This window comes from Sprattus sprattus, assembly GCF_963457725.1.
Source record: "Sprattus sprattus genome assembly, chromosome: 5".
NCBI classification, from domain to species: Eukaryota; Metazoa; Chordata; class Actinopteri; order Clupeiformes; family Clupeidae; genus Sprattus; species Sprattus sprattus.
In genome coordinates, this window is record NC_137924.1 from 10311388 (window position 1) to 10323887 (window position 12500).

A 12500-nucleotide genomic window follows, 5' to 3' on the forward strand; every position below is an offset into this window, starting at 1 on the left:
TTCCGCTCTGCGTCCGTTACATAAGAATCCCAACTTGTGATCTGAGAGTTGCTCTCTGGGGACCTCTAGAACTCCATCTAAACAAACAAATAGACCTGAGAGGAAAATAGCCATACTGGCATGCTCTCTCTCTCTCTATCCCTCTCTTTCTCTCTCTCTCTCTCTCTTTATCTGTCTGTCCATCTCTTTTTCACTTTCTCTCTCCCCCTCTAATACACACACTCCTTCTCTCTTTTCCCTGCTCTCTCTCTCTCTCTCCGCCTTTCGGTCTCTCTCATGGCCTATTATGGCTAACATCGCTCCAACAATGACTCAGCATAAACAACACTAGATGATGACAGTGCTGCTGACCAGCTGCAGAGAACACACACACACACACACACACACACACACACACACACACACACACACACACAAACACATACACACTCACACACACACACACACACACACGCACACACACGCACACACACCCACACACACTCTCACACACACACACACACACACACACACACACACACACACACACACACACACACACACACACACACACACACACACACACACACACACAAAGCTTGACCAGATCATCAGCAAATTTCCCCTCCCTCCCTCCCTCTGCAGATATAAGCCATGTTCTATAGGCACTGTGACCCCTGCATCAGTGGACCCTGGCTGGGTTGGTCAAGAGCGACTGGCAGCCCATGGGCTTTGGCTGTAGCCATCCTAGGCATGTGTGTCTGGGGCTCACGTCAGACCGCGGGCACATTCATAGGGGGCGCATGTCTATTATCCTGATTACTGCGGCTAAAAGAGCTCCGCTCCGCGCCTCCCCAGCTGGCATGGTCATCCAGGCGAAGGGGGGGGGGGGGGGGGGGGGGGGGACTTACTCACATGGACACTCATGCCTCGCAGATAAAAATCACATACCCGTTATTGAATACTTGGCATGCTCTCGTATACACAGAATGTAACAAGAGTAAATCAGTGAAGCATGTGAGGCTGTAAACATTCCACCTCTAATTGAAACGATCTTGCCCATCTCTCTGCCACGCAGTTAAAAGTCATTAGAACGCGAGGCACTGGCGCCCCCTTGGCCTCCACGCCAATTTAGTACACGGCCTTACGTAAGTGATGGAGTGATGACGGAGGAGCGGAGGGGCTCTTAAAGCCACAGGTAAGGGCAGGTGTGGCTGAGAGCTGTCAACGGGAGAACTGGAAGTCTAATGAGGGGCTGGGGGGCAGAGAGGCCGACAAGCAGAGAGAGAGAGAGAGGGAAAGAGGGAGAGAGAGAGAGAAAGAGGGAGAGAGAGAGAGAGAAAGAGAGAGAGAAAGAGGGAGAGAGAGAGAAAGAGAGGGAGAGAAAGAGAGAGAGAGAAAGAGGGAGAGTGAGAGAGAGAGACGTAGTTCCATGCTCCGTATTTGGACCTGACATCTTCCTGCCAGCCTCGCTCAGACAATCCAAACACTCCTGGCAGATACGCTGTGAGCCAACATGAGGGCACGTCTGAGGAATGCATCCTGTTTTCCTGTTGTTGCATGAGTGCACGTTTCACACGTCCCAACCCATGGAAAAGCGCCCGCGCATAGTCTCCACAGGCCCCAGACAACAGTACAGACAACAGTACAGACAACAGTACAGACAACAGTACAGACAACAGTACAGACAACAGTACGTGTGCTCTTGACAATCTGAGCTCAGGTACCTCTCCCTGTGTCTCCCTGATGCCAGGTCTCAGCCTCCAGGCTAGATCTGCTCAAGCTCAGGCGTCTATTCCAAACCGCCATCATCCTAATTTAAGAGCGAAAATATGGTCCATTCGATTCACGTTCACAGCTTCAAGGTTACCTGACAACATAGCGTGAAGCCTTTAGCAGAGTTAGAATGCCATGCATTCTGTTCCCTTTTTGAATTTGCTTTTTTGTTGATGCAATTTATGGCTAGCGGTCCACCTCGCTCTGCACCTGATCTGTTACGAATAGTAAATCACAGGCGCACATGCTGGCTCCTCGGAACACAGGAATTTACCAAACATGGAGCTAAGAGAAGGGAAGAGAGGAGAGAGGAGAGAGGAGAGAGGAGAGAGGAGAGAGGAGAGAGGAGAGCCTTCGTAGCCAGAGGAGAGGTCTTGTCCAGAACCCCTGATCTTCCTTATCCCGCTTGCACATTCAGGCCCACATTCTTATAAACAGTTTACCTATCAGCGAAGCCCTTTAAACCCAGTGCAGATCCTCTCATGCAGTATGTTTTCAACTTCCCTGAGTCTAAAAGCGAAGAGAGAACTGTGAAAGTGAGATTAATAGAAAGCCCTGAAAAAGCAGAGTCGGTAGAGGAGAACAGAGGAGAGGAGAGGAGAGGAGAGCAGGGGGGAGGGGATTTGAGCGTTCGGGATGGAGGAGCAAGTCAATGAACCATGCCTGGAGGGAGTGAGCAGAGTGGTTAAGAGAATGACCATGGAGTAGGGGGGAGGTGATGGAGGAGGTGCTGAAACTGCACTAAAAAAGAATACTCATTGGGAGAGCGGGCCAAATGCACACTTTACATCTCTGGGCTTTTGGGCCAGGTGTCATTGATATGGTTGCCAGCATTCAGCTTTTATGCACATTGAAACCATCGCATTAATTTAAGGCAGTTATTTTAAGTGCTCTTACATAAGCCGGTCAAAGGAAGTGATATCACTGTCAAGGGTATATTTCCCCATCTAAAGTGTGCTGAAGGGGAGTATGGAGCCGATATTGTTTGAAACTTGTACACAAGCCATAAACACAGCCACCATTAAGCCCTTGCAGGTGCCTCCGTTACAGCCACTCCTGCCTGCAGTTTCCCCTCTCTGACAGCTGGCCTGTGTTTCCTACCGTAAATATGGCCACTGCCCTCCGTCAGTGATTGTGTTTGTTTTCACAGCTCGCTGAAGTTCGCCTGTGTTGTCACCGGTATTGCGCATTTTTTCTCTTTGCGTTTGTTTCAAAGCTCATCGTGTCATACAATCGTGCAAAAGCTGTCAAACGGTTCCGTGTATCTGGCTTGGTCGTGTTTACCCGGGCAGCCAGGATCATTAGCGTGTGATCGGGGAGAGAATCTTCTGGCTCATCCCAGTGACTGGGAGGCAACCTGACAGCTACACTCCTTTATTCCAGCCTGAGATTACACTCTCAGCATGGGGGGACTGCAGCCATGCACATTATCTTCACTAAAACACAGACAGAGAGAGGAGGAATTAACACTCTAAGGTCCCAGGCCTTTTAGACTTTTCTAAGTTGACTGACATGCCTTGATGTTTTTGTACATTTTGCTTAACTAAAAACATTGATGCACAAATGGAATATATGATTCTATTCTAGAAGACCTCAGCAATAATATTAGAAAAGGGTTCAATGTTTCCGTGGTTGTTCTTTTTATGTCTCTCAGACGAAAACTAAAAAAAAAAAAAATCCCGGACGAGGGATATAGACCTTTGAGTGTTAAGCAGAGAAACGAATGAGTGTCCTTGACTCAAAAGGGCACATTTTCAGTACGCTGGGGCAGCACTCAGGAGAGTGAGGTCCAAATTTAGGCATTGATTTTTTTTTTTTTTTTTGCAGGTAATGGTCTCAAAAACTCTCTTTGTCTTGCTGCGGATAAAAATACACTCGGGCACTGGACAAGCTGAGAGAGGGAAAGTGCTGGAGACATGGAGTACATCTTTGGTTTAGACCAAATAAGGAGAGTGAGGGCTTAGCACAACTTTCTTTTTTTTTTCAAACGTTCGCTTACGAGCTCATGAGAACTTGTTGAAAGCACGTCTTGAATGTACGCTGCTCTTGTTTACAGAGCAATTTACATTGTAGTATAATCCGGTTCATTTACGTTGCCAAAAAAGAATCAATCTGGTGTATTTATTACATCTGGCTGGAAACCAGGAAAAAAATGAAAAATGCAACAACAAAATGAGGATTCTTACCAGTTCGTAGTTAGCAGCAGGGACACAAGATGTAGAAACCTGCAATTAAAAAGAAAGAAAACATTTAAGACTTATGCCTGACCTAAGATTCGCAGATGGCGCAGGCAGTGGTTATGAACACTCCCCACTCATCTGCACAGAGCAAGGACACAGCTTGTCTTGTAATGACATGAAGCAGGCTGATTGTTCTAGAAGCATTGCAATTCTCATATGATACATGTTAAAGGGGACCAAATTACATTTGGCAGGACTTACAAAGACCTAACAAGATCTGTACAGGAAACAGTCACAACCTCTGGGGGTTAACTCACTGGAATGCCAAGAGACACAACCATACGGGCAAACAAGTGGAAACAGGCAACGTCATCAACAACACACATCCCAGATATCTATGCAATAACAAAAAAAAAACAGCCTTCCCACTGATATGAAGTAGATTGGGGAAGTCAGTGAGGTTTAAAGACTATTTAGCGTAGGGCTACGGGAACCCATGCTCTGCTGAGGTCTGGAATAATAGGATTAGAACACTGGCCTCTGCCACAACCCATCGCCGGACTCCCAATGAACAAATGACGCCTGTAGTGAATAAACAGGATGGAGGATGATAATCACTGACTCATAACAACAACATTAAGACAAACAACATCCAGCCGATCTGCATAACTTGCTTACTTGCTGCACACATCCACCCGTCCACGTCGCCAAAATAGCACGAATTCCCCAAACAGCATGTTTGACCAGGGACATGTGTAAACGTCTTGGTTATCTTAATTCTCTTGGAGTAAATCATGTTCAAGGAAGTGTGGCCATTATCACTTCAGAATTCCAGTCAGGACAAAGTCACTTGAGGGCAGTTTTTCTTTTTCTACAGCTGGACAGCATCAGCAACAGCAGCAGAAGACAGAATCCTCGAGCAGGTGAATCAGGATTCTCTATAGTCTTTCTCAGATCAGCACACGGCTATAAGTTTGACAGCTTAATGCAGCCATAAGTACTCTTTAAGGCTGTTTGTTGACCTAGCCTATTTCCGTTCTCTCCTCTTTAATGCAGAGTAGTAAATTAGGTTTAGCAGAGCTTTTTGACCTCTAAGGAGCTCCAGCAAATGCACAAGGCCTTCACTGTTCCATTCCTCACAAAGATCCAGGGTCCCAAGACCTGTTCATTTAAAACAAGATGGTGTCGTAATTATCATGCTAACGGTGATGTGTACTGTTGTTTAACAGATATGATGACAAAGCAGCAGACTTTATCCATAAAAATCACCTTTTCACATCAGACAAATTCAAATAGTTGATTCATGTACTATGTGGTATCAGTTTGAAGATGTTCACTTTAAACTCTGGGAGTGTAAACAGTTTGGGTAAACATACTGAACGGACAGTCAACAGGATGTTTACAGGCAAGAGCAGGAAGCTGTGAACTCCCGGTGACCAGCACTCTGCTTCAACAGGGGGGGAAACCAAAGCATAAGACGCATTTGAAGGGACGGTGTTTATTTACGAAGAACTTCCAAGAACAAAAAGATCCAGTAAAGCCCATGAAGTACCACATGAAACAGCTGACAACTTTCATCTTTACTGCATCCAAATTCCCTTCAGCGTTTTAAAAATAGTTGTGATATGGAGTATATAAATCTGTGATGCCACAAAGCTCTTAACTGCATTACCATGCATCAGTGCTACAACACCGATATCTAAGGCAGTGATAGCTATTTCCAGAGACTTATTCACCAAATCACTATCATCAATAAATGAGTCAAAGTACTCTACTTGGCTGCCTCCCCTTCCACTCCCTCTTCATCTCTATCTCTTTCTTTCTTCCTCTCCTCCCCTCTCTCCCTCATACCATTCCCTCTCTTCCAGCCCCTCCACTCGCCCTCTTCTCCTCACTCCTCACGTGTTCCTGTAGGGCTGCCCCACCTCCTGTTTCTCAGTGACGCTCCTCCATCCGCTCCCCAGACCCCAGCGCTCCCCTCCCTAAGCTCCACCCTAAGAGGCCTCTGGAGCTCCTCAGTCCTGTCCCACTCCTCACGTCTTCTCTGGCCACAGGGCCTGGTCTTTCTCAGCCCAGGATTCCATCACCTGGCCCCCCGCTCTGCCCTCCAGCAGCCACTGATGACAGCTCCTTCACGTGCAATCCATAACCATTCCAGCACCTTGTTTTTTTAAAACCCTGCACAGGACCTCCTCCTCCTACTTCTCCTCCTACAGAGCGCTCCTCCGCTTTGGCACTGCAGGAATGTCCAGCATGGGCCTATCCTGGACAGTGTTCATACCAAGGTCAACGTGAAGGGGCATATGGGATAAGACTGGCATTGAGTGTTTGTCAGTTTAGGACGAGGAGAGATGTCAAATGAATAACACAACCTACGCCAGCAAATTGCGAGGGATGTTTTCACCATAACGCTCTCTTTAAACTAATTTCCATTTCGTTGAATGTGTGGCTTTTAAGAGAGTGGTTTTGGTTACAGGCAACAACATAACAGCAGACTAAAGGGGCCATTATACCAGTAAACAACACAAGCAAGACAGTGCATGAAAATGGATGAAGTTCACAGATAATGGCCTGGTTTGTTAAGTGCCGGGTGACCACAAAGTTTAGTGGCCAAAAGCTGAAGAACACTGGACAGAGGATGATGGAGAACATATTCATACGGAATGACATTGAGCTGAATCATACTGCTGCATATGGAATGACATTGAGCTGAATCATACTGCTGCATATGGAATGACATTGAGCTGGATTATACCACTGCATATGTAATGATCAGCCCTCCACCTCCTGCTTTGTATTCATGAAAAAAAAAAAGGAAAACTATGGAGAAGAGAGAACAGCGTGAGGCTATAAAATACTCAGACATGTGGGAGTCGCACCCACAATCAAATATTTGACATTCTGCCCCGTTTTTTAAAGTGGTCGGCTCTCTGGGTACCCCGACACTTTCAACCGTGGTGCTCTCACGCTCTCAAGCCTGGCACAGCAGCTCCCTGCTGGGCTTGGCCGCCGCTCAAACCCCCTCGGCCTCCCCTCCCCTAAACCACAGGCTGTGTTTATCTGGACAGCCAGGCAGGTGAACCCTGAAGACAGAGCAACCGCACGTCCAGTGGTGGGCAACCACGCCGGAGAACAAGCGCCCCGACACCCATCGTGTGGTCAGCCCACAGGAAGACGGGAAGTTGTGAAGTCAACGCAGAGAAAGGAGAAGACAAAAAAGGAAACTTCCGGGGCTTTGGCTGTTGATAAGACTCCTTGACTAGGCTAGTTGTGTTTACGCTAGTTCTACAGGCTTCAGGCACTTCTACCTGACAGCACAGCACAGGCTAGCTCATGTACAGACACTGCCGTCCCTGAGGCTTCTCAACCATAACTTTCATTTAAGGGCGTCTATCTTCAGCGTCTGGAATACAAATCACTAAATCATATTAAGCCAACTGCTCTTGACCCGCCTTCCCTTGTTCTACCAATGACTACTTAAGGTACATAGTGTGGTCAACATTTAAATACAAATCTCCAATCAAAATATGATACCACTTATAGTGCAACCCATGACAAATGTTTGCCTGAGGTGTTCTCAAGACTTCCAATACAAGAACATGGTGCCTATCTGTCATGTATCTAACGTCGTTTTGGACTGGTACCTACAGTAACATGAAAGACGTTTAGATAGCCGAGTGAGGTAGTACACGGCCTTAGAGACTCCAGAGGCCCTTGCTGACTCTCAACAACATGTACCGCTGAACACAGACAAACCTGCAGTATGGCTATGCTCAAGAATTTCCATGTCCTTTCCTCCTTTTCTCTGGAAAGACGTTTAGATGAAAGACGTTTAGATAGCCAAGTGAGGTGGTACACAGCTCTAGAGACTCCAGAGGCCCTTACTGACTCTCAACAACATGTCCGCTATACACAGACAAACCTGCAGTATGGCTATGTTCAAGAATTTCCATGTCCTTTCCCCCCTTTTCTCTGGGAGCCATTTAAGGATTTCATTTATGCGTCAGCAAGATGACTAATCAGATGTGTAGGATCAGGAGGGGCTTTCAGCAGAGGGGAAAAGAGAAAAAAAATATGGACAAAATCCTTGGCTGGCATGAGGGGGTTACACAAAGCCTCTGTCAGTGTGCTCTTTGTGTGAGAGCAGGGGGGTGGGGGGTAGTGTTGATATTATCAGAGGGGACAAATGAGTGTAATATAATAAGGGCTAATTGTGTTTTTGCATTCCTTACATGCTTGTGTTAACAAAATTAAACCGAGATCCATTACACTATATTTCATATCTGACAGACTGACATTCTGCCTCTCCCTCTCCGTGAAGAGACTAGAGAGAGTGCTTGCCTTTTCTTATGTAACGTATGACTGGCCATGATTTATCATGCTAGTAACGACCACATTATTAGAATATTGGTCAATATTGTTTGGGAGGTCTGGAATGAACAAATATTGATCCTGCCTTTGAGGACCTATCAATTGCCGTGTGCTGTGAAGTAAGACCACTGGTCAGCGCTCCAAACTGGGGCTCTTTTATAAACACTCGGCCACGGTGAGTGCTTTCATGTTTATCCAGCGTGGAAAAAAAGACTCCATGCATCTGGCACGTCTAAGCGGAGATCTGCAACGGGGCGCAATATCCAGTAACCAATAACAGAGCGCTTACCCAAACACAGGTATTTGCGAGTGCCAGTCCGACAGCTCGTATGGACTTATTGGGTATAAACAACAGCGAGAGCGAGAGCGCGGAGCGGAGAGAAAAGCCCGGATCCAGGTGCCCACGCCTGCACTCTGTCAGAGCGCGCTGCTTGACTGACACCCTGGCATTCCTTTAACTTTTCTTCTCTTTTTTCCCCCACTTAGATCTCTTTCTCTCTCACTCTCTCTCTCTCTCTCTCTCTCTCTCAATCTCTCTCTCTCTCTCACTCTCTCTCTCTCTTTCTCTCTCTTGCTTCTCTTGTGAAATGAATAACATCACTCACACACTGCCTCGTTTTAGATCCGCCATGCGCTGGAGAGTAAAGAGAGCTCTGGACATGTCCCGATGTAAACAGCAGCGCTGCCTCCATCCATCCATCCCAAACTCCTGTGGCTCCGTGTTGCATAGTGGGACACTGAACATGGACTCAGGCTTAGGCTAAACGTGCTCTGACAAATTGCACGGCGCTCCTTAAAATACTAACACTGGCCATAAAGCTGCAGAACATTGGGTGAGAGATGACCCCTGCCAGATCAGAGATAACCAGGCGCTGCTCCGAGAGGTTTAACGTGTTCCAGTCAGAAGATTTGGGTGAAGGTATGGGAACATAAACAGAAGAGAGGGGGGGGTTTGGTGCTGTGACTAGGCACGGGAGAGGGGGAGAGAAAAAGGCTTGAAATGTAGCAGGCCTCGAGGCCCTCCATATCCCTGCCGTGTTTATGCTCCTCGCTGACAGGATGTAAGCTCAGTTAGGCTGCTAACAGAAATTCCAAGCTCCATGCTGCATTCACGGTCATGGAAGCCCGAGACAGATATGTGTTTGCCTTTTTTGTTCCGCACGCCACTATGCTTCTGTACGGTGTTATTGTCACCAGGTTATACGGTTTCTCTTGGAAACGTGACGGCGATGTTGAATTTTCCACTGAAACGGTTTTCCACATTGTTCATGTACCCTTCGCAAGAGGATGATAACAGGAAGAATGTAAAGCAAGTTGAAAGAGAAGCCAAGGAGAAAAAAAAAAGGTTAGAGTAGGGGCAGAAGACCCAAAGGCAAAGGTTAATCTCCAATCACGTGGAGGACTTAGAATCAACTCGGGAGTAATTGCTGAAACCCAACCCCATCTAAAACAGCATGACTGAACAAAGAGAAAGGACCATGTCAAGACAACTGTTTTCGGAGACACTGTACGGCGACCAGATCAGACGACCCTAAACTATTACAAAATCCCCCTAAATGGCCATTTTAGGAGAGAGACAAAGTGCGGGGCAAGTCGTTCATATCTTTCGGTCCTCTGTGCCGATCTACTGGCCAGTCTGGGAACGCTCTGTGCTGTCAGGGAACTGTGACAGGTTGAGGCAAGCCAGCCATTCTCAGCCAGTTAAGGTGGCATTTAACACGTTAGTGGTTCGAAGAGTTATGGGGCCCTCAGAAAAAGCCCCTTCACAAGCAGGTGAAGAGCTGACGCGCTAGGGGTCTACTTTTGGAGATAATATAGCAGTAAGCTCCTGACATCCACATGAGTTATCTTCTGCCTCTGAAGGATGTGGGGTAGTTATGATGGATGGCTTCTTTCAAAAATCTTTTTTTTCTCCTCATTTCATTTCTCTCTGACACAAAAACCTATGCACAGACATGAAACTTTCTCTCTCACACATACACACACACACACACACACACAACCTCCCACAAATGGGATACATCAACCACTTAGCGATTTAAAAATGTGATAGAGTCTGTGTGATGTCTCAGAGCCCTGTCATTTCTCATAGCACCGATCACATTTGGTCTTCTGGGGGAATGACTCACCCCTGGGTTATGTGCAGAAGGGCAAAACCACACAGTTTACCCTGAGGCAAGGACGACGAAAGTCAACAGCCATTTTGGCCGTTTGGGCCCTTTTCACAGCTCTGGGTTTAAAAAAAACCCAGCTCCCTCGCTTTAGCGTAGCTGGATGTTGTATATTACGGCGCGTTGGGGCCGGGCGCTGGGCTTCCTGGCTTTATTTCACTGCCCGGGCCATAAATCAAACGCAAAGGCAAACACGAACACAACAGCTCTGTGCCGCGGCTGTTGAAACGAGCCTGCTTTCTATAAACATTCCACAAGGAGACTGGGGCCTGATAAGAACTCATGGGGGAAGAGGGAGGAGGGGGGGGGCAATCTTCCCATGTATCGCCCCCCACCCCCACCCCTCCCTACTTCCACTCATACACACAGACACACACACACACACACACACACACACACACACACACACACACACACACACACACACACACCTCCCCCCTGCCCTCTTCTCTCCATTACTGGCGTGCGACCAGTGTTCCCAGAACAGCAAAAGAATATTTCACATAGTGTTCGGGAGCCTGGGGAGGGGCACGGGTTCGCACGTGCTAACCGATGCGCCGATCCCAGGGCTCAGCTCCAGAGGATAGGGATGGGGGGGGGGGGGGGCCTGTTCTGCAGCCTCCGCGGCCCACAAAGGGAGCCTGATCCCGGGGAAGGAGGACCGGGGTGATCCGCGGGCATCGGGCCTCAGGCTCTCTGGCCTGAGTTGAAAGCACATGTGTGATGCATCAGCACCGCAGCCCAAACACAGCTCCTCGGAGAGAGAGAGGGAGAGAGAGAGAGAGAGATAGAGAGAGAGAAAGAGAGAGAGAGAGAGAGAGAGGGAGAAAGACAGAGAGAGCCCCCATAAGCTAACCAAATCTCCAGCAGTCAGCCCCTCACCTTCATATCGGCTGATTTATTGCAGACACCACTCTGGAGCTCAGGCTCTGTCTGGAGGGCTCTTAGCCGGGATCACGATGGCAACACACTGAGGGAAATGGTTACTGTACTCCAGCGCATGCAGGCACACAGAGACACACAGAGACACACAGAGACGTACGGACACATTTTTTAAACCAGAGCCACAGACTCATTTGACTTCCAAATGCAGAGGTTAGTCTTCGTCAGCGCGAAGAGAACCCCTGAGTGAGTCTGATGGGTTGTGACAGGTTGTTCTTTTTCGAGCCCAAACGCGGATCTGGCAGCGCGGACTCCTTTGGGGCTTCTCACCGGCCCGCTGCGCGTTTGTGCTGATGTGTTAACCACAGGGTGACTGGGAGAGTGCACTGTTTACCCCAGGTGTTCAGGCGCAATAACAAACACACAGGTCGAGCGCGGTGGCCGTACTGTCAACACGGCGCGGGGACAAACACGCACAAACAGGATGCTTCTGGAGCTCCGTTTGTCAACTGATCTAAAAGCGGTCTGAAAAACAACACACCGGAGGAGCCCGAGAAGCACTCATTTTGATGCTAACTGAGGCAGACATGTTAGTGGTATACCGTGTTAAGAGGACAAGGCACTGACCTGAGCTGTGCCCGACTGCAATTTGAGAGGGATTCAAACATGCCACCTCTCCTCAGCAAGAAGATGCGTGACCTTCTACCACTGAATACAACTATATATGGAATCTGAAGTGCGTGCCCCCAAAATTGTAGCAGAGCTCAAACACGATGAGGCTTTCAAGTCTCTGAATCCCTCCTTACAGTCCATTACATTGTGACCCAGCCATAGCGAGAGGCATTGGCGTGGTGTTCCAGTGTGTTGATGCAATAGTGGTCAAGAGTCCCTCCAAACCCATACCGACCTCACCGGGTCACTGTGACATCATGCCACAATGGTGGTGGGATGTGGGGAGAGACAGGGAACATGCAACTGATCCATTCTGACAAGACTGGCAGACTCCATGCCTGGTATTTCGGAGTAATTACTAGGGACAATACTATGCTCATAGCCGCAAATGTAACCCCCCCCCACCCCACGCGCACACACAACACACATACCCACACACAAACCCCACGTCAAAGACCCAGGGGAAGAG

General features: G+C 48.1%; 1 protein-coding gene across 6 annotated transcripts in view; it reads right to left on the reverse strand.

The window, feature by feature from the left end:
• tns1b (tensin 1b) overlaps positions 1-12500 on the reverse strand; it is a 160265-nt gene that overhangs the window by 68267 nt on the left and 79498 nt on the right. For 5 of the 6 annotated variants that reach the window (XM_080839271.1, XM_080839275.1, XM_080839270.1 and 2 more), the window contains one exon: positions 3942-3980. The exons of the other annotated variant lie outside the window; for it this stretch is intronic. In XM_080839271.1, the coding sequence (XP_080695397.1) occupies positions 3942-3980 (39 nt within the window). The remainder of the gene's footprint in view (positions 1-3941; positions 3981-12500) is intronic. 6 annotated transcript variants of the gene reach the window in all.